The 22,411-nt window shown below is 39.6% G+C and overlaps 3 protein-coding genes across 4 annotated transcripts; 1 reads left to right on the forward strand and 2 right to left on the reverse strand.

Moving 5' to 3' along the window:
- Positions 1-312: 312 nt before the first annotated feature.
- Positions 313-8,780, reverse strand: LOC111224066 (solute carrier family 13 member 2-like). Its single transcript, XM_022748444.1, has 12 exons — positions 8,679-8,780; positions 6,186-6,314; positions 5,897-6,033; positions 5,020-5,277; positions 4,252-4,410; positions 3,578-3,700; positions 3,271-3,480; positions 2,871-2,965; positions 1,838-1,953; positions 1,584-1,745; positions 935-1,072; positions 313-592 (listed from the first exon to the last, which is right to left on the reverse strand). Exons 1-12 carry the CDS (start codon positions 8,778-8,780, stop codon positions 464-466), a joined length of 1,758 nt encoding a protein of 585 aa, XP_022604165.1. The 3' UTR covers positions 313-463.
- Positions 8,781-11,801: 3,021 nt separating this feature from the next.
- slc46a1 (solute carrier family 46 member 1) lies at positions 11,802-16,026 on the forward strand. Of its 2 annotated transcripts, XR_002665203.1 has the most exons (7): positions 11,802-12,307; positions 12,628-13,019; positions 13,146-13,624; positions 14,316-14,399; positions 14,684-14,840; positions 15,009-15,599; positions 15,636-16,026. XR_002665203.1 is itself a non-coding variant. In XM_022748445.1 (6 exons), the coding sequence occupies exons 1-6, from the start codon at positions 11,990-11,992 to the stop codon at positions 15,061-15,063; spliced, it is 1,485 nt and encodes a 494-aa protein (XP_022604166.1). In that variant the 5' UTR covers positions 11,802-11,989; the 3' UTR covers positions 15,064-16,026. The 2 variants fall into 2 exon arrangements, 1 of the variants encoding a protein (XP_022604166.1); XM_022748445.1 differs by having other exon boundaries at positions 15,009-16,026.
- A 1,691-nt stretch (positions 16,027-17,717) lies between these two features.
- Positions 17,718-22,326, reverse strand: sarm1 (sterile alpha and TIR motif containing 1). The gene is made up of 8 exons (XM_022748443.1): positions 21,863-22,326; positions 20,852-21,470; positions 20,539-20,751; positions 20,329-20,420; positions 19,920-20,246; positions 19,553-19,742; positions 18,917-19,038; positions 17,718-18,684 (listed from the first exon to the last, which is right to left on the reverse strand). Exons 1-8 carry the CDS (start codon positions 22,324-22,326, stop codon positions 18,573-18,575), a joined length of 2,139 nt encoding a protein of 712 aa, XP_022604164.1. The 3' UTR covers positions 17,718-18,572.
- Positions 22,327-22,411: the final 85 nt, after the last annotated feature.

Genomic DNA, 22,411 nt, shown 5'->3' on the forward strand with positions numbered 1-22,411 from the left:
TTTTCTTTGGTAAAACTTTAGTTTATTATATTAGGATAGTGCAGCACCATTTATTACAGATGCAATGAGAAGTCACAATATCAACATTTTGCCACAATATATATTTTTTACTGCAATCTGCTTGCGATTGTTTTTAAATATTATGTTTTGTAGGTGAAAAACTACATTTTTGTCTTGGAAATAAATTATTATTATTAATTATTATCAATCTTCTGCTTTGTTGACTGTATAGAAGATGATTTATCTAAATTAACTGAACTCGGTTCAGTCAAAACATTAACAAATGGTGCTCCAGCGTTGCACAGCACACCAGGCTGTACTGGCTGGAATACACAAGGAAGTTTGACATTAATAAACTAATACACCTGCTTGCCCAGTCTTCTGTTGGTGGAATCCTGATAAATTAGCAGGTATTGTTTATGTCCCCCTTTTTCTCCCCGTGTCCATTTTCCTGAGTTCATATTCAAGGAGTTTTGGTGACATTAGCCCAACTGGGAAAGGTATTCAGCTGGAAGATCGCCACACCCCATGTGTTAATGGCAATGTTGACGGTTATGACTCCAAGAAAGTTCAGAATGAATCCAGCCTTGGCCTGGAACAACCAAAAAAATTATACAACATGAACAAAATGATATTTGGACCTTTGTCCAGTGTTTTGTCAGCACATTCAGAATAGGTCTTATACTAATCTAATAATATTGATACCAATTTCTCGAGCTACTGAGCCATGTATATGTTGCATTTGCTGCTCAGTCTGCCTGAGTTCTGTTTCCATGGTAATATTCAGAATATTGTGTGTATAAAAATACATAATAATGATCAGATATAAGGATTAATATAAGCAGCTTATCTAAAAATTGGATATGAGCCTTTATCCAAACACTGGGTGTATGTCAACACACAGTTTCCGGGTCTCTTTTCTGAAAGGTCTTACCATGTCCATGACTTTAAGGTTGCCATAGGAGAAGGCGATGGCGTTGGGTGGAGTGGCCACAGGCAGCATGAAAGCCAGCGAGGCAGAGATGGTGCAGGGAAACATGACATACAGCGGGTGTATCTTAATGGCAGTGGCCTGGAGGGACATTCACACAGATGATAATTGGGCAGGTATGATATTAAAGGTCCTCAAGAGTTTTTAGTGCTGCAACAACTCTCTTTATGTCTACAAGCAATAAAAGTTCATAATTCATACTAAGTTTTATACAAACATGTAAGTGCTTTCATTGTTAACATATGCTAATACTGAAAGAAGACAACATAGATGTGATATAACACCCTTGAAAGGCTTTTGCACACTTAGACTAAAGATTTACACTAAGGCCAAAGTAAATTTGTATGTGATGAAGATTATAAGTACTTTTTAACAGAGTTAAAGAGTTAAACAGAGTTGCAAATGATAAATATATCAAAACCAGTCAGGATTTGATTCACGCAATGATGTGTCCTGTGGTTATGTTCTCAGTCCTGCTTGTCTAAGAAAGGATTTCATAAAATTGTACTGGCAAAATGGTGCTATAACACTGTGTTTAATGCACTGGATGTATATGAGAGTAAGACTGAGTTAGTCTCTCATTATGTCTCACCATGGAGGCCAGTATTGGCAGAAAGAGAGTGGTGGTGGCGGTGTTGCTGGAACATTCGGTGAACATGGCCACCAGCAGACACAGCAGGATGGAGATGGCAAAGGGTGGGATGCTCTGCAGTGGTATTAGACTTTCTCCCAGCCATACGGAAAGTCCAGATTTCTTTAGCCAGGGTAGGAAAACACAGATCAGCATTCAAACATTTATAGAAAAGATTATCCTCAGAAAAATGTGGACTTGGTCAACTCCATTACCTCACTTCCATGAGCCAATGCAAAACCTCCTCCCAGAAGTAAAAGGATGTTCCAAGGCATCTTTTCATGGACAATGTCCCAACTAAGCAAAGGTGAAGGGGCTTCAGTAGGAGCCCCTATTAGAACAAGGACATATAGAGGAGAAGAGTTGAAATCTTTAAAGCTGACAGTTTCCTCTCAGCTAATGGTCAGGATAGTCATAAACAATGATCTATCTTAACTAACTGTATAAAAGCCTAGCCCAGCTTTTATTGTGTACGGATAAGATGCTGTGACTACAAAGGAGCTCTGTGAAGATAGAAAAAAAAGCATGATAAAGTGGCAAACCACCAAGATTCAAGAGAGCATTTGGCAATTTTTTTAAATGTGGTGTTGTTACTGGATTCATACCTTTAAATTAATTATTTTTCTTTTTCAGGGTGAGAAATGGACTTTGGCACCTCAAAGTCTGCATCACACCTTTCACACACAGTGTGTGTTAATCATTGTGTCACTTCTCTGTGTACAAAACACTCTGCTTTTCCAGTTTTTGAGGGGTATTAAAGACCTTGTTGGTTATAGTCAGGAGCAGGACACGCTCAACTTAAGTTACCAAGGGAGAAAAAAAATTGTGGATACAAAAGTAGTTTGTCTAAGGATCTGCACAGCATGTGCTGTTGTACAGGCTTGACCTTGGGGCTATCAGGCTTCAGCACAGGAACGAGTTTGTATAACGTTTATTACAAAGCACTGAATCAGCGAGACGAGTTGTCACGGGCAGTAAAAGTTATTGACTGTATCTTTGTCTGTTGTAGTGCACAGATAGAGAGGACAGAGGAGCTTATAAAACTGCAATCCTATCGTCATGTGACAGACTTAGCATGCCATAAACATAGAATGTGGTGCAACAATGAGTGGACACTGTCCATCGGGTTATCCAGACGTGCACATATACCATAAAGCATGGTTAGTCTGTTTACATCTTTTTAGTGTAAAGGTGTTTACATCAATGCACCTGTTGTACAAGTTCATAAGAACTTATAAGATGACCTACCATCCCTGGACTTCCCACAGCATCTGGGCAAATTGGATGGGATGCAGAAGAAGAGTGCTGACATTAATATGGCCACAGTACCATCTGTGACATACCTGTTGAGAAACAGCTTTTAAAACATCTATTTCACACACTGACATTACAAAAAGATTTAATATTGATTTAATTTTGATTTCTAATCATCCAATCAAACACCTGACACTGGACCTCAAAGACGGAACAGACCAGCTAATACTCTGCATTATGGAGACCAATATTCAGTGACTGATACACACTTAACAGTTGACCCAACTTTATTTTCTGCACCTAGACAGAGCCAGAGTTCCTGGTTAGCTATTCATGTCTTCACTATTTTCACTGAGGAGTTATGGAAAGCTTTGTAACAAACAGTTATACTCACGGCTTCTCTTTGTTGAAGAGCACAGTGGCCCAGCCGGGTATGAACCCGGGCTCCCTGGTAAACCACAGAAGAACCAGCAACGTGAAGATAACCAGCACACAGCTCTCAGCGAAGCTCATCCTGCCCAACTTTTTGTACTCATCTTTGATTACCTGGTAAGCTTCCCTGTCACTATCGTTCTTTGTGCCACATCCAAAGGATTTTCTCAAGCTGAAATAACACAATATGAAAATCAGTTACTGTTTTCATAATGTGGATGCTTTGGTTATAATAACAACAGAGAATGACTCCAGTCCATGAAACTTACTTGAAGCCCAGAAACATAAACTGCAGCCACAACCATGACAGAGCAAGCATTAGCACCATGTTGGGGAATGAGAAGCCAAAAAAACTTGCAAAGTTGATTATACCTCCATTTTCTGGGAAGAGTCTGTTATTGATAAAGAAAAAAACACTGAGATCAAAGATCAAACACACGACTGGACACTGTTGAGAGATGAGCGAGTCTACAACTGCCACCAAGTTATGTTTGTTAAATAATATTGTTTTGTTTCTCTATGGAAGTAAAAATGCATTAGTTTATACCCATTGCACATACTGCAGTTGTGTGCAAATGCAGATTTTTACAATCAAAAACACAATCATAACAGACATTTTTAGTGTGTTCACATTACATCCAAATAACTTGTCTAGTCCTGTGCTTAACCTGATGGACTTTTGCCCTAACAGAAGCCTTGTCTAATACATTCCTAGATCTCAACAATGCTATTTGTGGGTAAAATCAGGAATGTTAGTCAAAACTACAGGGGAACTCCATGGCTGTGAGTTGGAAAGTTCTGGTTGATTTCCACAGACTAGACTCTAATCCTGAATTCAACAGAATTTTGTTATTAGTCCACAAGCAGAAAATAAATATGCATCTAAGAAATTTGCCCATATGTGTGTGTGTGTTTTGTTTATTTGCATATGTGCAGGTCGTACTCATCAATTTGGCCCTTCAGGATGACATTAGGTGTGGTTCCAGTGAGGGTGGCTGTCCCTCCAATGCTAGCAGCATAACAAACACTCAAGCTCATGCCTTTCGATAGCTTTATATACTCCTGCTCCCTCTTCAGTCGTCGCTGCTCCATCTCTGGACTCCTCTCACAAACCTCTGGAGGGACAGTGCTGAGATCTTCAGCAAGGAAAAGACATCACAATTGTTCAAGCGTCCAGTATGTACAGTAACATGAATTTACTGCTTCGTCCTCCAGGCTTTACTATTATCTGGAAGTATTTTATGCACTGAAGACAAAGTTGTTATTGGAGTTCTGTAAAAGTTTAGTTTGATGACATATCTGCTTCTGTGAAGAAATGGGTGACATTATCAAATCTCTAGTGGTTATTTGAAGAATAAAAAATGTATAAACACTTTTCAGTGGGTTTGAATTGTACTTAAAATCACAAAAATAATAAAATTTTCCTGTAATGTTACACTTTTATTACTCTGCTTCTTCTACATCTTATCAAGGAATTTTGACCTTTTATTTTTCTTTTCTAAACCAGGCTGTTGTTTTAAAAACAAAGTTAGAAAACCTATTTGAAATAACTTTGATTTCCTTAATGTCTTTGGTGACATCATCTTTATGTGTATCTGCAAAACAACAGTACAACAGTAAAAAAAAAAAAAGGTAACCAAACATATTCTCTTCAACAAGTAAAACATAAAGTTTAAAAAGAACAAAAACAAAGACTATCACTGTCACACACACACCCATGTTGATATTGCTGTCTTTTGGTTTGAGCTCTTTATCGTCACTTCCTTTGCGGTCATCCATCTCAAATGCTTGGTTTTCCTGACCATCCTTTGCAGCAGTCAGACTAAAATCCCTCTCTTCAGCGTTGGCCTCTGTGTCACACAGCTGCTGCAGCACAGCATTTGCAATGGGCAGCATCATGGCTGTAGAGGCCGTGTTACTGATCCACATGGACAGAAAAGCTGTGGTGCTCATGAAACCAATCATCAGACTGGAGAGGACAACAAAACAAATGATTAGATGATGAGGTGAAGGTCGAAGAAAAGATGTAAAGTGATTTGAGTGATAATAGGAGTGCACACACTACGTGAGCAAAAGTACATGGACCCTCAAACATTACACCCCTATGTGATTGATGGACGGTCATTCTAAAACCAGGAGCATTAATATGCTGCTATAAGAGCCTCGAGCCTCCTTTGCAGAAAAATTTGGATCCTGGCTGGATTTGCTCCCATTCAGGCGCAAGACATGCTGAGTGATAAGACCTGGCTCACAGATGGCCCTCCACTTCATCCCAAAAGTGTTGGATGGGGCTGAGGTCATAGCTCTGTGCAAGTCAGTCAAGCTCTTCAACACACAAACTCATAAAGCCATTTTTTATGGTCTTCATTTCATGCACAAGGGCACTGTCACATTAAAACAGGAAAGGGCATTCTGCAAAGTTGAATTGTATGATGTACCATTAAGATTTTCTAGCTCAAACCATATAAAAGAGCCTCAGTAAAAGTAGACAAAGGTATGGGGGTAAGAGGGGTGTCCCCATACTTATATATATCGTAGCTGTAGTGTGTATATGTATGTGTGTGCATGTACAAAATAAGGATTCTTACAGAGATGGTTTCACCCCTACAATAAGTAGAACTTGAAGGGCAATCCTCCTGTGCAGGTTCCAGTGCTCGACAGCAATGGCCACCAGCAGTCCACCAATAAAGAGCATGTTGGAGTCTTTCAGGTACTGGATACAAACCTGGGTAAGGAAAGAAAAAGGAATGAGGAAATCCAAACAGGGTCATGTTGGAGTCTAAAACTGATTCTTGAAAAGAGACAAAAAACCCTGTCAAATCAATTCCAAAAAATGGCTTATCAGAATTTGTAATTACTGTCTACAACTGGAAATACCTCGCCTGACTCCATGACGCCCATCATTGGGAACAGAATGACAGGCAGCAGGGCGGTCACAGCCAGAGGGATACACTCTGTACACCAGTACAGTGCCATGAGGATTATCACAAAGCCACATTTTGCTTCCTGTAATGACAAACAAGGACTGTGTTACTTAACAGGATTAATGCACATACATGACTTCAGATGGTACACTTGACATGAGTGTTGATGTATACTTGAGAAAGAGAAACACACACCAAACCCATGAAGGAAACTACAACCAGAGACTTCCTAACCTTGGCTGACTCGGTTGAAAGATTTGCAGCCAGCCATTAAAAATTGCATAATTAGATTTCTTAGTAAGTAGCAGCAAGTATTGAGACGTTTTGGGCTATTTACCATCTAATTTAGCCCAAATGTCCAGAATAATGGCCCACTAATGACTTGTTATTTAATGTGAACACCAAAATAGCTGTAGCTTGATAGACTTTTGTTATGTTAAAGAAAAAAAGAGAATAAGGAAAAGGCAGTTTATCTTGTGAATGAATAATCAAAGAACTGTGAAAGGTTCATATCTATTTAAATTGACATGAATTGTGACAAGCTGAAAAGGACAGAGATCGTGGTCTTTAATCTTTGATTTAATGACACTGAATGAGCCCCTGAACATGATCCCACTTTTCAATTTATCATGGTCAAAGATTACATGGTACAAAGGGTCACTTTCAGAGGCCTTTCCTGGACATGTTACAACTAAGAAGACAGTGTAAAGCAATAAATATACTTCCAGGCTGATGTCTTTGATCCTTTTTGATAATCAAAGCTTACCTCTCTCATTTTGTTGAAATGGTCTCACAAAATTTGGGTAGATTTGGATGCAGTACAACTGGACTTAACTTGCTCTATTTTCTTTTAAAAACATACTTTGTGGATTTAATAAATTGATTTGGAAAAGACAAGAAAAGGGCAGAAATAGATTCTTCATTTGGTTCGAAATACCAAGTCTAATCACTTTTAATGTGAGCCTATATTAATACAACATCCCCAGCAAATTGCATGTGACTACGTATTAGAAAACAATGTATAATATAGTAATATAATATGTATATCCTCACCATAGATTAAAGTTTTATTCATTTGGCTTCTTCTGTAGCAACTGGTGTTGCCAGCCTCCCCAAAATCTAGGAGGTGTGTTTAAGACATGGCAGCACCAAACCGGTCTGCACACAAAATATTCCCCTTTCCTGGTGAGCCTCACCTCTTTTCCCTCCTGACTCTTCAGTGGCAGAGTGACATTATAAATCGCTTTCATTACTACCCTAATGAAAGCAGAATTGGCTCTTATATGCCTCATTAGCTTCTAAACACGTCTACAAAAACACATCTTCATATCATCCTCTACCACTAAAACAATCTCTCCTACCAGTTCCATTATGTGTCATGCACTGCTTACTTCTAGTAATCACATTACTCTTGGATTTTAAGCTTAAAAACAAATGATAAAAAAATTATAAGGTAATCTAAATAGTAGTAATAGCAGCAAAATACATATTTTATATGATCTTAGTGTGTGTTCGTATTGCAAAATACATTAAGATTACCATTACTCATGAAAAGGCTGATATTTATGATATTTAGCTTAGTTAATTTAACTTTTAAGCAAAGTGGTGATGTCTCCCTATCTAATGTCCTGTAAGGAGAGGAAAAAACAATTGAGGCATGGTGAACTGGACCCTTGTGATGAAAACTGGTGTTTAATATAATCTGCAAGAGTTGAAGGTTGACCATAATAATGAACTAGTTTCTACACTCAGGCCTCCTTAACAGAGGATTTCCAAGGTTACTGAGAATGAAGGGCACCAGGCAGGTGTGTGGATACTAGTAACCACCTGAGCACAGCTGTAGTGGACATTATTTGAAGGGGTTGCAGCTGGGAAGGCTTGGTCAGTTTTCTGTGTTTACTTAAAGTGCCTGAACAAAATTTAGAGTCTCTGGCCTTTAGGGAGAATCTACAGCACTGCTCATGTTGGTGTTTGTAGTAAATCTGGACCTGACTGGTGTTTTGTTGGGCATCTCTAAAGTCCTATCATCAGGTCCATTCTTTGATATTCTTTCTGTTATTGGTTAAGGGAGGGACAGATCTGTCATTGAATTTAAGTTAGTCTGAAGATAGAACTCGTAAACCATTCTATATTGACCTGGGCATGCCATGTGTAAGGCCTTGTCTAGAAATCTTTCTCACTTCTTCTTTAGCAGCTGAGATGTTTTGAGAGAAGCATTGATAATTTACATGACATTTCAAATAACAACAAGGCTACTCTAATCTAAAAACACATACTTAAACCTATACATATAAAGTATGTATATATAGAGTAGATTGTATAGCTGTGGTCTAATATACATCATGCAATTGGAGAGACCATCCTTATTCAGCAAATCATAAGTCTAAAATTTGGTTGCAGATGTGTCCTATGACATAAAATTACACACACACGTTCATGTTCTTACCTGGGTTGGGATGACCAGTGGCAGAGGCAGAAGCAGAAGAGGTGTCAGAACTATCACAATGTAATTCCTATACCTCCACAGCCATGAAAGAATTCCAGCCATGATCCACAAGGTGTGATGGACATCCAAAGTATTGAAGAGTCAGAGAGAAAAAATAATTAATGATACCTTTGTTCTATCTAAAAGACGGCAACATATGAAGTCACAGTTTATATACCAGTATTTACTGAAAAAAGATTAAAAATTAACTTTAGAGTGGGGGGCCTGCATGTAGAAGGTGTGTTTCCATGTGTTTAGAAAGGGGCAGATAAGATAAGCAGCCAGGAGGAATAATCTACAGAAAAAGTATCTTTTTGATCTTGACAATAAATTGTGCCAGCTGCTATGTCTGCAACAGGTGTACAGTAAATGATAAAAAAAAATGGTGATCATTAAAAGGCTTATCACAGGGCATCTATACATCTAGTCAAAGACATTCACATTATTTCACACCTATAGGCACTTCAGTAATGAGAGATTAAGATTAAACAAGGCTTAATCACTAATTGTCACAATTGATACATTCCATCAAGTAGCACAGATGTCTTAACATGGTTCACTCCAAAATAAACCAAATAAAAACATAACCCCTGCATATGCCTGATAGGAACAACAAAGTGACAAGTCTGTTGTTGTTCATCTCTTGCAGAGGGAGCAGAAAAGGTCAATCTGTAAAAAACAGTTTCATTAGATAACAGGGTTAAAGGCCTTATGCATAACTCATGTGGGTGTAGCTCATAAAAACAGTGGTGCAATTCCAAAGAAAGGCCTCACAGTAGCTGAAATGTAGACAAACCAGATCATCCTCCTGTTATATGTGTAAGTGTATCAAAGAAGATAGAGTGATGATTGATGTTTTACCATTTGAGACAACCCTGAGCTTGTATTTAATCTAGAGGGTGAAACTCCCTGACAGTCACTGCACAGGAAAATGCTTTCAGAGTCGGAGTATATAACATTTGTAATTTAAATTTTGAGTTACATTTGTATGTAATCCTCTTAGAGACTTAGAAAATAAATTCAAGAGAAAAAAGATTGTAGAGTGCTTAAAAAAACAATATTACAAAATGCTTTCAAAGATTATACTTTAACTAATTTTTAAAACTTAATATGGTGCTTGTTTTCTGCTTTGTATGGTTATCTTGCATGAATACAAAAGTGTAAATACAAAAAAATTACAAAAAAAAAAATGATAATAATGAAAATGTATAAATATGACCAAGTCAAATAAGAGTGTGTTTACTTGGGTGGTGAGACATAAACCTTGTTTAGGGACGGGGCAAAGTGGTGCCTAGCATTGGAGTGTGGGTCAGAGCATCAGAGAGTTTGATATAAATAAGGTTCAAGAAGTTAATTGTGAATGAGGATATACACAAAGATTTACCACTCAAATATTTTTGTCTGCTTAAGTTTTTATGATGGATAATTTCTTGGCATCCCTTTAGACTCAACATTTGTCATGTTGTGAATAAATGGAATAAATGGAAATTGGAATAAATGCCCTTTTTGCTTTCAGGGTGGTTTTATGTTGAATTTATAAGTATTTTTTCCGCTTTCTTAAAAGCCAAAGGGAGAGTTCAAGGAGCCTTACGTCCTAAAGTCTAACAGATTCAACAGTGCAACATCCCATTCCTTTATTTTTCACATTTTACATTAACATATGAACAGCCAAACCAGGACAATGGTTCTTCCATGATAATTATTGACATTATGAACAGACCACTTGACTTTACCTAAAAGTCTGTACCTCTAACAGTGAGGAACGTACCTTTTTGATTTCTGTATCTGCCCATGACAGAGGCATCAAATGCCCATTTCTTGCCCCATTAGTTTTAGGTTAATGAAGACCAGCTGTTCATCTTGTTGATTCATGCCTATAGGGACAAAGCAGCAAAACATTTTAAAGTGTTCTTTGTTGTTATCTAATCATTTAATCATTCTAAAAATGATTTTAGCCAATAACCTTAAAAAAACCTACCTTAGTACACATAATAGAAAGACACCTTATCTTTATACACTAATATATATATATATATATATATATATATATGGTATAAGTGATATATATATAGTATATATATATATATATATATTAAAAAAAAGGGTTATCCATTTTTATGTAAAGTTTTGATCTAAACAATTAAAGTGGGCGGTTGATAATTTAGAGATCCTATTACACTGTTCTGTCACAAATATATCACAAATGTTAAAAGTATAAGGTTGTATCACACTTGCAATTATATTAATGATTGAATAATTAAATAGAGTTATTATCATAAATTAGAACTAATGATAATCATAACACTGTTAGTATACTATTAGTATTTTGGTTGCTGTCTAATTATTTCTCTGGTGCATCCTTCACAGTATATATTGCGCATATTATTTTAAATATCTTAAAAGCATAAACCTAATCCCCATGCAAACAAAGAAAACTACAATTCACACACAAAAGGAAATGAGCCATCCAAATACAGTTAACTCGAGCATTCAAAACAAGTCTTTGCCAAGCATCACAAGTCACGAATTTTTTTATTTTCAGCATTGCTCTGTAACTGTTTCTGTCAAAGTGATCTGAACAGTAATAGGATGTGTCATGAGGATTTTTTTCATTTATAGGCTAAAAAAAAGAAAAAGAAATAGGCTAAATGACTGATTATAAGATTGCAGACACCTGTGATACTAATTGAAGACAATAATCTGCTTGAAATAGCATTACAATCCACTTATTTACTAACCACTTCACATTTTTGTAGAATAAACAAAAATTCAGCTCTTTTCACAGCTGTTTTGTTATTCTATGGAAAACCCCTAGTGTGTGCATGATAAAATAGCCTTTAATCTAACACTTTTCAGGAAGAGCTGGGCTTTGTTTCAACGAGGCTAAAAGTGTTGGCACGGATAACAACTCTGTTAGCCACGTCTCAACATAGTATAAATCTCAGCAAAAAGATAAATTGAACTGAAGTGTAGTTCACCTCTTCGTCCAGGTGGCGTTGCTGAGTTCACGCTTTATGTGCTCCAGTATCGCTTCCTTTATTTAGCTGAGCTGGTAGATAAATTACCGTCAAGCTTATTTTACATAAACCCAAACAGAAACACCAGCGGCGTGAACAAGCTAGCATTAGCATGATTAGCTAGTTAGCCACACGACGACACCGTTACAGAAAAGAGCAGAGAGCGGGTTAATGTGTCGCTTCTGTCCGATTCTTCTGTGAACACCGAGTTAGTAACGTTAGCGCTGTTAATGTTTACAGTTAACCCAGGTCGACATGGACGAGTCGGACACAGCAGCGATCCTTCCCGGCGATGTCCTCAGCGCAACATCAACGGGCGACCAAATGTCGAACTCAATCGGCCACAAAGATGAGCCCGACGTACCGACCACCGGCTCTGTACGACCACCGTTTACATGCTCGCTGCCGATTTCAGTGGAGCCAGTGTTGTTCCTCTCCATGTTTTCTCTGGCCCTGCAGGCGCCGCTGTCCACTCAGTATCTGTGGGACCGCATCAGCGAGGACCTCGGCTACAACGGCACCAAGAGGTCGGAGTGCAGCAATGGCTCCGTGACCCCCGACCCCCTTCAGAAGGTAACGGTAGTCCAATATTACATTCACATGGCAGCATGACTCCCAGTGTAACCAGTCTGCTGCTGTTGGCAAAATCTATGGGTTGGATGGGGGAAAAAGCAGTGAACAGTTACATTTTTCAGTGTTCATATATAGGATAAAAGTTTTAATAAATCTAACACATTGTTTTAAACTGTCTTTACACTCTCCCTGTTAATCTAGCATAGATTTGACATGTGTAAGTATAGTGGTTTTTGATCTAGACCTGTTAAGGTTTTTGATAAGTACACAATCTTAAAACTTCCTGACAAGAATGAAGAATGATAACGTGTTTTTGTCAGGAGGTGGAAACCTTAACAGCCCACTGGAACTTGTACATCAGCCTAGTGGGCTTTTCTGTTGGCTTGTTGGTGGTGCCTTTCCTGGGCTCTTGGAGTGACCTTGCAGGCCGTAGGCCCGTCCTCATCCTCCCCAACCTTGGCCTGGCGCTGCAGGCAGTGGTTTACCTCGTGGTGATGTACCTGAAGCTGCCTGTGGTCTACTTTCTAGTGGGCAGAGTGCTTAGTGGCCTTTCAGGTGACTTCAATGCCATCCTGGCAGGCTGCTTTGCATACGTGGCTGATACCAGTGACAGAAGGTCCCGCACCTTCAGGGTGGCAGTGCTGGAGGCCTGTCTGGGTCTGTCAGGGATGCTGGCCAGCATTATTGGAGGGCAGTGGCGTCGTGCACAAGGGTAAGAAATGTGGGTTGTTGCAGTCACAGTATTTAGAGAAGTATCATTCACACTATTGGACTTAACTCAAAATCTTTGCTATCTGAAGTGGTAAATAATACCATTAATGTTTATGCCTGTATATAGGTACATCAATCCATTCTGGCTGGTCCTCGCCACCAACTTGGCTGCAGCTCTGTACGCTTACCTCTTTGTCCGCGAGTCTGTCCTGCCTGACCCAAGTGCAAAGCTCCTCACTACTCGCCACCACAAGGCTGTCTGGCACCTCTACTCAACAGGAGGCAGTAGCAGTGAGGGGGGTGGAAGATTTCACAGATGCAAGCTGTGGCTTTACACACTGTGCTTCTTTCTGGTGGTGACTGTACACTTTGGCAGCAGGGAGCTGTATGTGTTGTATGAACTAAGCTCACCACTGTGCTGGGGACCAGCCCTCATTGGCTATGGATCAGCAGCTCAGCACCTGGCCTACTTGAGCAGTCTGCTGGGACTGAAGATCATGCAGCGCTGTCTGGAGGATTCCTGGGTGGCTCTCGTGGGTCTGGCCTCCAATATTACTGGACTGGTGGTCTTCACTGTAGCTGACACCACCCAGCTCATGTTCACAGGTGAGAGGCTCTGGAGTGAGATAATTACCTTTTATAAACATCTTGTAAACAAAGCATAATCTGCCTTTATAAGACATGATGACATCTTTGACCAAGTAAAATCATTTCCTGGGATTATCTCTCGCATTAAGATTTAATGTGTCCTTTTAATTTAATTATCATCCATTAGTGCAAACTCGGCTCCAGCAAAAGGTTTTGAAAACCTGCACAGTCTTTTTGGCCACAGGTGAAAATGATCTCACTTTATCAGACAGATGCTGTCATGATCACAACTCAGCAAGTGACAGACTTAACAAGGTGTCAAGCTGAGTATGTTGGCAACCTCAAACACCAGCCAATAAAAAAACTCCCAAGTATCTTCTCCTCCCCTCTGAGCTAGGATCTGTGAAGAAATTTCTCTGTTCATAGCCCATGGGAATAATTAAGATTATCCACAAAGTTTAAATTTGCAACGTAGTGAGGATTTCAGAGATTAGTTGCGCAATAATGTACGGACCATCGCAGTTCAAAATGAGAAAATATTCATATAAATATAAAAACAGAGGTGAAAATCTTAGCAATGGTCTCTATCTGTTAATATTGTTGGACAGTAAAATTTCTTTTAGTAATGTTAGTAAATACAAAGCAGTCTCCAAAAGTGTTACACTTGATTATTTGACATTAATAAATCTCTTCATTTGTCTGCCACTAGGTTATGGTCTATGTTTTCTCTTCATGGCTGCGACACCTGTGCTCAGGTCAAAGCTGTCAAAGTTGGTGGACCCATCAGAGCAAGGTCAGTCACTGATCAAGTACAAATACTCCACATGTTTAAATCAGATTGTTTGTAACAAAGAAAACTATGCAATGATTTAAAGATGCGAGAATTGTATTAAACCAGTATAGTGTTAGAAAAGGAGAGTTCGCTTGTCTTTGTGTTGTTTGAATTAGTCAATGAACTATATTTAGATCAGTAATGCAACAGTGCTGTTTGATTTGAAGCACATGTACCTTTTTCAGGAGGGCCAGCTTGTGTCCTGCAGGTTGTATACATAATTGTGTGTTTGTGTTTTCTTCCAGGTACCCTGTTTGCCTCTGTCGCCTGTGTGGAGAGCTTATGTTTTCTGGTGGGAAGTGGCGTTTTTAACTCGCTCTACCCAGCCACACTGCATTTCATGAAGGGCTTTCCCTTCCTTTTTGCTGCTATCATCCTTTTCATCCCCGCTGGAATAATTGGGTGAGTCTGCTCTTCTCTTATTGACTCTTTTCCTTGTTTTTAATGATGGATTCTATTTTAAAAAAACAAAGAAATTCTTAACAAATGCCTGTGGAAAAAAACAGAAAATCTAAATCCACTCCTTTTTAAATGACCATAATATAATTATTTTTATGTTTGTTTTTCTAGGACCCTGCAATGTTTAGACCAGAGGAGAGACCACAGAGAGTCCACAACTTCCTGACCTGCAGAAATGCAGAGGGAACCTGGAACCTCTCACAGTTAGACCTCCTGACTGAGGCTAGTGAAAAACCTCTTTCATCTTAATCAGCAGTTACTGGATACTGGGGTTTTTCAGATCTTTACTGGCCCAAAAAACTCACCATGGTATTCCCTTATTTCATCATGGCATTCAAACAAATGGTGTTGTGAACAAGATTCTAGACATGATTCACATTTTCAGTACAGTGTAACGAGTGCCAAAGAATGTGCCTAACATTTCCATTTTTAATTTATTAATTTCAATAGCTGTAATGGCACACTGTGGTATAAAGTGCTAACCATAAGAGGAAAATTCCTGAAGTCCTCTGTTGTGCAAGAACATATCAAGCATGAGTGCAACGTAATATGTCTTCAGAAGTTCATTTATTCATTGCAAGATTTTAGATCACCTGACACGTGTGGTTCCTAATTACAGTAGTAATCAGTAAGTGAGACGTCCTTGACATACCTCTGTTTCCTTCCTGAAAAGATCACCACAGAGGTCCTCTTACAGAAAGAGTGGGGAAATACACTCTTGCCTTTTGTATCTAATAGCTGCATGTTAATAATATTTTTCAAACCATTATCCTGTCAATTAACCCTTTCATATTAACAATGGAAGTTCAAAGTCGATTTTTCCAAATGTTCGTCTGCATCTTACCAATCGTTATACCTCATGCTGGAACATTGCAGAAACACATTAAACATGGGGGATCATCTTACTATCTTTAGCCGTTTTTCCAAATCGATAATCACATATACTAATTCACTAATTCATGATACAACCAACCCAGCTCTGTAGTCTGTGAAACCTATTCTGCTAGCTTGCTAACACCAGCTACTTAATTAATGATGAAGTTGGTGCAAAACGGTTCAGTACTTTTTGCATAATCATGCTGACAAACAAACAAAAAGCAGACACAGGTGAAAACATAACCTCCTTGGCTGAGGTAAATATAATTAACAAATACATTATGATGTATTTTATTATAGGTAAGATAAGACTTTATTGATCCCTGGGGGAGAAATTCACAAGCTACTTCACAGTATATTAAGTTGTTAAAATGAACCCCACTTTTACCAGCTGCAACATGAACAAGTGATGTTTACATTAGTTTGTCATGTATAACATTCCTATAATATAACACATCCATTATTCTGAAATGGGTCATTCTGCAAAATGGGTACTTTGGTTTGGTACTGTAAATACTGATGCTAATACTTTTGTACTTTTACTTAAGTCAAATTTTGATTAGTATTTCTACATTGTGGCATCAGCACTTTTACTCAGGTTAATAATCTGAGTACTTTTACACTGTCTGTTCGGTCTTTTGAGTGGAGAGTCAGCCAGACCTGAAGTGGTAGAAGTGGTCCATAAACAAACCCTCAAATGAAGTCATTACCCTAAGATTCATGGCATAACTCCGTAAGCAGATAGATCGTCTGTGCCAAACATGTCCAACCCAGCCAACCGTAATCCATAGCAGAGAGGGTAAAACTGCCCCAGCGAGCGGGGATTACTGAGTTACACCTCGACATTCCTCCCTCCCTCCTTTTTCCATAAAGCAAATAGCACAGTCCAAACTCCCCAAAGAGTTCCCCCTCCCACCACTGCCACAAACAGCACTGGATAGTCCCAGAGCACAGGCCCACAGCCAACATGCACACAGGGGTCACGTCCTAGTTGCACATTGAGGAAACAAGAGCTGCCAAATCAGCTTTAAAATGCACAAAGGGAAGTAACAAGGTTAAGTGAAGCATCAACTGAACTGCTGTGAGTTGATTTGCACAAAGATTATTTTTGACACTGGGCAGCAGTTTGGTTAGATCATGTGATCAAAGTCGATCTTCAAACATACTGTGCGATAAAACTGACCAATAGAACTGTCTGTTCTTTGTCATAATCACTATATTATTAAATTATGATCATTTTATTTATTTGAATAGAACTGGATTATTTTGCAAAGTTTGTGATAAAGATTGTGGTTTAATTTGTTTCCAGTTACATGTCACATGTAATTAAGTGAACTTCAAATGAAGGATTTCACTGAATTTTCACAACACATTTTATTTTTTTATCATGTTTCAAATAAACCAAATTATGTTTGTTTCACACTGAGACCATTAAAAACACATGATTAAAAAATGAAATCCTGTGTTGCTGGTTGAAAAAAAAGTCAATGACAATTACACTGAGCATTTTCAATAAATGCTTTGAGGTGGAAATTGGAGGCAAACAATATTAAGGCAAACTCAGATAAAATCCCTGCAGAACAGCTGTTGCATTCAGGCTATAGTAATGCAATTTTATAGAACAATATGCGACCAACACATCTAGATAAGTGCTTTAGTGAATTTGCAAGATTTAACAAATGTTAGTTGGTATTTATTTCAGCATCATCAAAGCAGGTTTTTTTCTTGCTGTTTTATGTACACAGGTGTACAGCTACAGTAGTGGTTTGCAACTGGTCTTTTATTCTCACAAGCCTCAGTGTATCACATTACTGCATATTATTTTTTTATTATTATTCAACTGCTTCTATTAAATACACTGAGGGAACAAGGGTGAAATTTCAACTGCCAAGTGGACAAATAATTACTCAACAGACTTACCACTGGTGAATAAAACCTCAAGTCAACAGTATTAAATCATAGTTTAATGTATTGCACTATGTTGCTACAGCAGTCAACAAGACACAAATGGAAGTATCATTTTACAGGAGTTACTGGTGCATTTTTGAGCATTTAAAGTTATTTCAAAGAACTTTTTTTTTTTATCCACTTTCCGGAAGGAAGGAAAAATTTAATACCATATGCAGGTTTTCCATTGACTGTACACTCCTTAAATCTTGGTTAAATTAGGTGTGCAGATATATAGGATGTAGCTCATTTATTTCTGTACAGTATGCCTCCAGCTTGGATTACACCCACCGTGGATACTCATCATGAAACCAATTCAATGCTGGGAAAGGTTTCTTTTCTATCGCAGCCTAAACAAAAAAACAAAACACAAATGTCAGTAAGAACTGCTTTGGTCCTGTGAATGTTTTGTAAATGGGTTAAATAAAAGATGATTGCCTATGACTTCCATGACAACTGAAGTGTTAGTGGATGCCTCCAAAATTGCTATTGATGATTTTGCTGGGTGCCAGTGGCGGCTGATCTATCACAGTTCTTTTCCTGAGAGACAAAAGGCTTATATTGTACCTGATTACACATATACAGCAGTGTGTGGATACTAACATTAAAGGCTTAGAGTTTAGCACATACAATCTCAACTCCCTTTTTTTAAATTCCATTTATCATTTCCAATATATTAGGTCTATTTTATATTAGGTATTAATGTGAGCATGTAATCTAAACGCAATCAAATTCACTTCACGTGCATTTGGGCAGAGCAGGGGAAGCTGCCGGCCAGTTCACCTTAGGCCATGTGGAATTTGGCATCATTGAAAGTTATTAGAGCTGAGTTCAAACTCTGCTCATGTCACTTTATTTGTTTTTCTGTCCTTTGGAGGCGTCTGGGCCATCAATTTGGTCTTGGTGTCCTTTCAGAAAGCGAAGGATCTTCTCAATCGTCGCCTCCTGATATTCATGGGACCATCTGTGTCAAAAGAAGGGATATTTAACAGATCTGCTAATCACCTGTCACAAACAATAAAAAGTTAACCAGTGTATTGATAAAATATTCATGGAATAAATATAAGGCTTTGAAAGATTAATAATGTTTGCACTAAGAGGGACAGTGGAGTCACCACACAACCACCTGGGATGACAGGGATTTCCCCCACAGAGCTGTGTGGTCAACACAAAAATGCACCGTCTCAGTTACTCACTTGATGCCATTGAAGTTGAGTATTGCTCTCATGTCCTCTGGCAGAGACATGGGGTCTGGCCACATAAAATTATCTGTGACAGGAACGATGTTCTTCTTACAAGCCAGGGCCGTGACTATCTCCTGCAAGATAAACAGTAATTTCTTTGAGCCTATGAACTACAAAATATGATGTCATGTAAACGCACAAATGACTAGAATCATTTGTAAAGTCAAAAAAATAAAATCATCTGAGCCCTCGTTTTTGTTTCGCTACTTCACTGTAAATTGAACAGCTCATGTTGGGAATATAGTGCGAACTGATGATTGGATTGATAAAATTGTACATGCACTTTTAATTCTTCAGGTATTCTGCAAAATAATGGATGGTGAAATTTTCAGACCTTGTTACAAGGACAGTACCACCCATTTTGCAAAGCTAAAGGTAGCTAGTAGTACATAACAGAGTGTATAATCTAGAGAGAAAGAGGTTATAGATCATATTGCAAGGTCAAAAAAGGAACACTAGGAATTTTTAAATCCCAAAATACTACCCAAAGACAAATGAATGTCATAAGGGCTTTTAAGCAAAAATGAGATATAATGAGACCTGACATTTCAACAGGCCCTCCCATTTGGGGAATGGAAAACTTCTGACCTTATGCACCCAATCTTTCATGGCAGTGTCTCCCATGCACTTGTCCAGCGCGTTGGCTGACAGAACCAGGATGAAGTTACGCGCTCGCTGTACGCTCTGGATCAGTTTGTCCTCGAATTTACCGGCCTCCAGCTTCTCCACATCTATGAAGACGCTGTATCCTCGAACCTGCATGTGCACCTTCAGAAGGCTTGAAGAGGAAAAGGAAAGAAGAAAAGAAAAAGTGAAAAACTTTTACGTAAGGATCAATACAGACAGAATTTTTTATTTTACCGCAATACATGTGACTTCTGCTTGCTCCCTGGTTTTGAATAATTTTCTCTCTCTGAATGACCTCCTCTTTCACTAATCCTGTTTCAGTTCTTACCTAGCTAGCTGGGAGCCAGTAGTTCGACGGTAGCTTATGAAGACGTCGGGCCCTGCAGGTTGGGCATCTGTATGGCAGGGTTTTATAGGCCTGCGGCTAGCAGACAGTATCTTAGCTCTGTGGACTCCGTTGTCTATGCAGCAGTCATGCTGAAGCTGCTGATCGGTAATGTTCTGGACGCTGTTGCGATCCACTCCTGACTGGACCAGACCGTAGGTGTACTGACGGAAACGAGGGTCCACCTCAACTAACCAGTCAGCAATGTTGTTTGGGTCACATGTGGAGTAGTTGGCATATGTTTTCAACACACGCAGATCTCTCAGAAACCTGGAGAGTTTAATTGAAACGGTGAATGAGACAGCGTTTGCTTTTGCTGAGATCCTTGAGTTGAAGAGTTTTTACCACTTGCCTTTTTCTGGTGAGGCTTGCAGTCATGCCCAGATCACTGCTCAGATCCTGGTCCGTGATGTTCAGCAGGAGGTCTCCATCCACCTGCAGCTCCTATATAATAAAATAAATAGAAATATGACAGACCAACTCTTTAAGTGAGCTGTTGGAGAAATGAATGGGGAGATCTGTAGTCCCAGGATGTGATGATGACTCTTAGATATATACCCACCTGGAAACGGTCACAATAGGTACTGAAGCCCACTTGCTGCAGCCACCTCAGCACCTCACAGGTTTTCCAGTTGGGAACACATGACAGGATACGTTTTGGCACTTCCTCTCCCATCATGCTCAGCGCACGCTTGGCAAGGCCACAGGCTGTGCCATTACTGGAGTACATGGCGATTCGTTTTAGGCTCTGCACCGCTCCAATCTCTTGAAATATCTTGAAACAAAGTGGACAAAGTGAAACTCAGTGACATCAAAGCTACCAGACAGCGCTACCTATAGTTCTGAGCTCTATGTAAAGTGGACAGTGATTGTACCTTAGTGTTGCGCTGACGAGACTTGATGCTGGTCTCAACACAAAGGTAAAAGGTTGCAATGCACTTTCCCTCCAGTCTTGTGCCATCCAGTAATGGCAAGAGGTGCTGCAGATCAGATGCTGTCCTCCCCTGCATGCTGTCTGCACTGTCCAATAAACTGCGGGCAAAGTCATCCGGATCCAAAGATGCAATGAACGGCTCCACCAGCTCCAAGGTCCCAGATTTCACCACCTCCTTCTCAATTTCTCTGTTTGCAGCCAACACAGTCACAGCCAGGCATGCGTGGAAACGAATAAGTTCATCCTCTTTGGAAAAAGCCAGTGGGAAAAGCCACTCGGCTGCCTGTTTCTCAATCATCCATCGCTGGCAGTGGTGACCTCCATACATGGCACAGTTAGCTAGGGCCACAGCACAGTGTCGCAGCACAGTGGGATCTGTACCCCGGCACCAGAAGAGGAGGGCATCCAGGGCACCGTTAGTTATGAGGTGGATGGACGTCTCCTCAGTGTGTTTGAACATGTGCTCCAGGATCCCCGAGACGCTGCGAGCCAGCTGGGCATCTTCCTGCTGTCGGGTCAGGTTGAGGATGACCCCCAGACCCAGACGAGCTACATAATCTCTGTCAATAGAAATGTAAATGTGATGAAGACAAAACTTGATTCATATAATCTCATAGGTAGAGTGACAGAAATTCATGTGATTATTAAAGAGAACAAAACAAGGAAAAATATATTTATACATATAGTTATAAATCAGCTAGTGCAGAAACAATTAGTCAATGATCTGATTATCAAAAGAACATTTTGACAATTCAAGATAATTTGAATCATTTATTTGGTTCAGAGTTTGTTTTGTTCATTCCTGTGCAAAGAAATAAAACAGCTGTCTAACTCACTCCCAACAGAAACTGATCATTTAAATATTCAAAAAGGTAACCTAATTTTCATTGCAGGGCTGTTGTAGTAGCTTATTACAGTGTTCAAGTGTTGTCCACCCTTGTTCACACTGTACCTGTTGTCTGAGATCAGTATCTGCTCCAGCAGTTTTGCAGACTCATAGGTGATCTCTACAGCAGGTGTCTGTTGGAGCTGAAGCAGCAGCTCCAGGCCTCCATCCAGCCGGATTCTGTTGCAGATCTCCTCGGCCACTTGACGGCCTACAGTCGGCAAAACCCATGCCTCCTCCACTAGCTGAAAGATCTCCGCGATGGCCCTGCGGGTCTCATCTGAATCAGAGGTTTCTTTGGCCGACTTCAGCCTCCTGATGGCGCAGCGCAGGGCGGGGAGTGAAGTGTCCAACACCGCCTGGACGTCGGCATTGATGCCCGGAGAGACTGCTCTGGGGTCGGATCCGGATCCGCTCCTCCCTCTCTGCAGCCGGCTTACATAATCCGGGACGGTGAGTCTCTCAGAGCTGAACATGATGGATAAGTGTCGATAGAGCCTCCACAGAAAGAGCGTTAGAGAAAAGAGCATCTACCGGCACAAACAAGTGTGATCAGCGTCTGTGGATGCGTGCTGGCCTTCAATTCTGCAGTGTGTTTGTTTACAAAGGCCTGGC

This window comes from Seriola dumerili, unplaced genomic scaffold (assembly GCF_002260705.1).
Source record: "Seriola dumerili isolate Sdu_G_001 unplaced genomic scaffold, Sdu_1.0 BDQW01000122.1, whole genome shotgun sequence".
In the NCBI taxonomy this organism is placed as follows: Eukaryota; Metazoa; Chordata; class Actinopteri; order Carangiformes; family Carangidae; genus Seriola; species Seriola dumerili.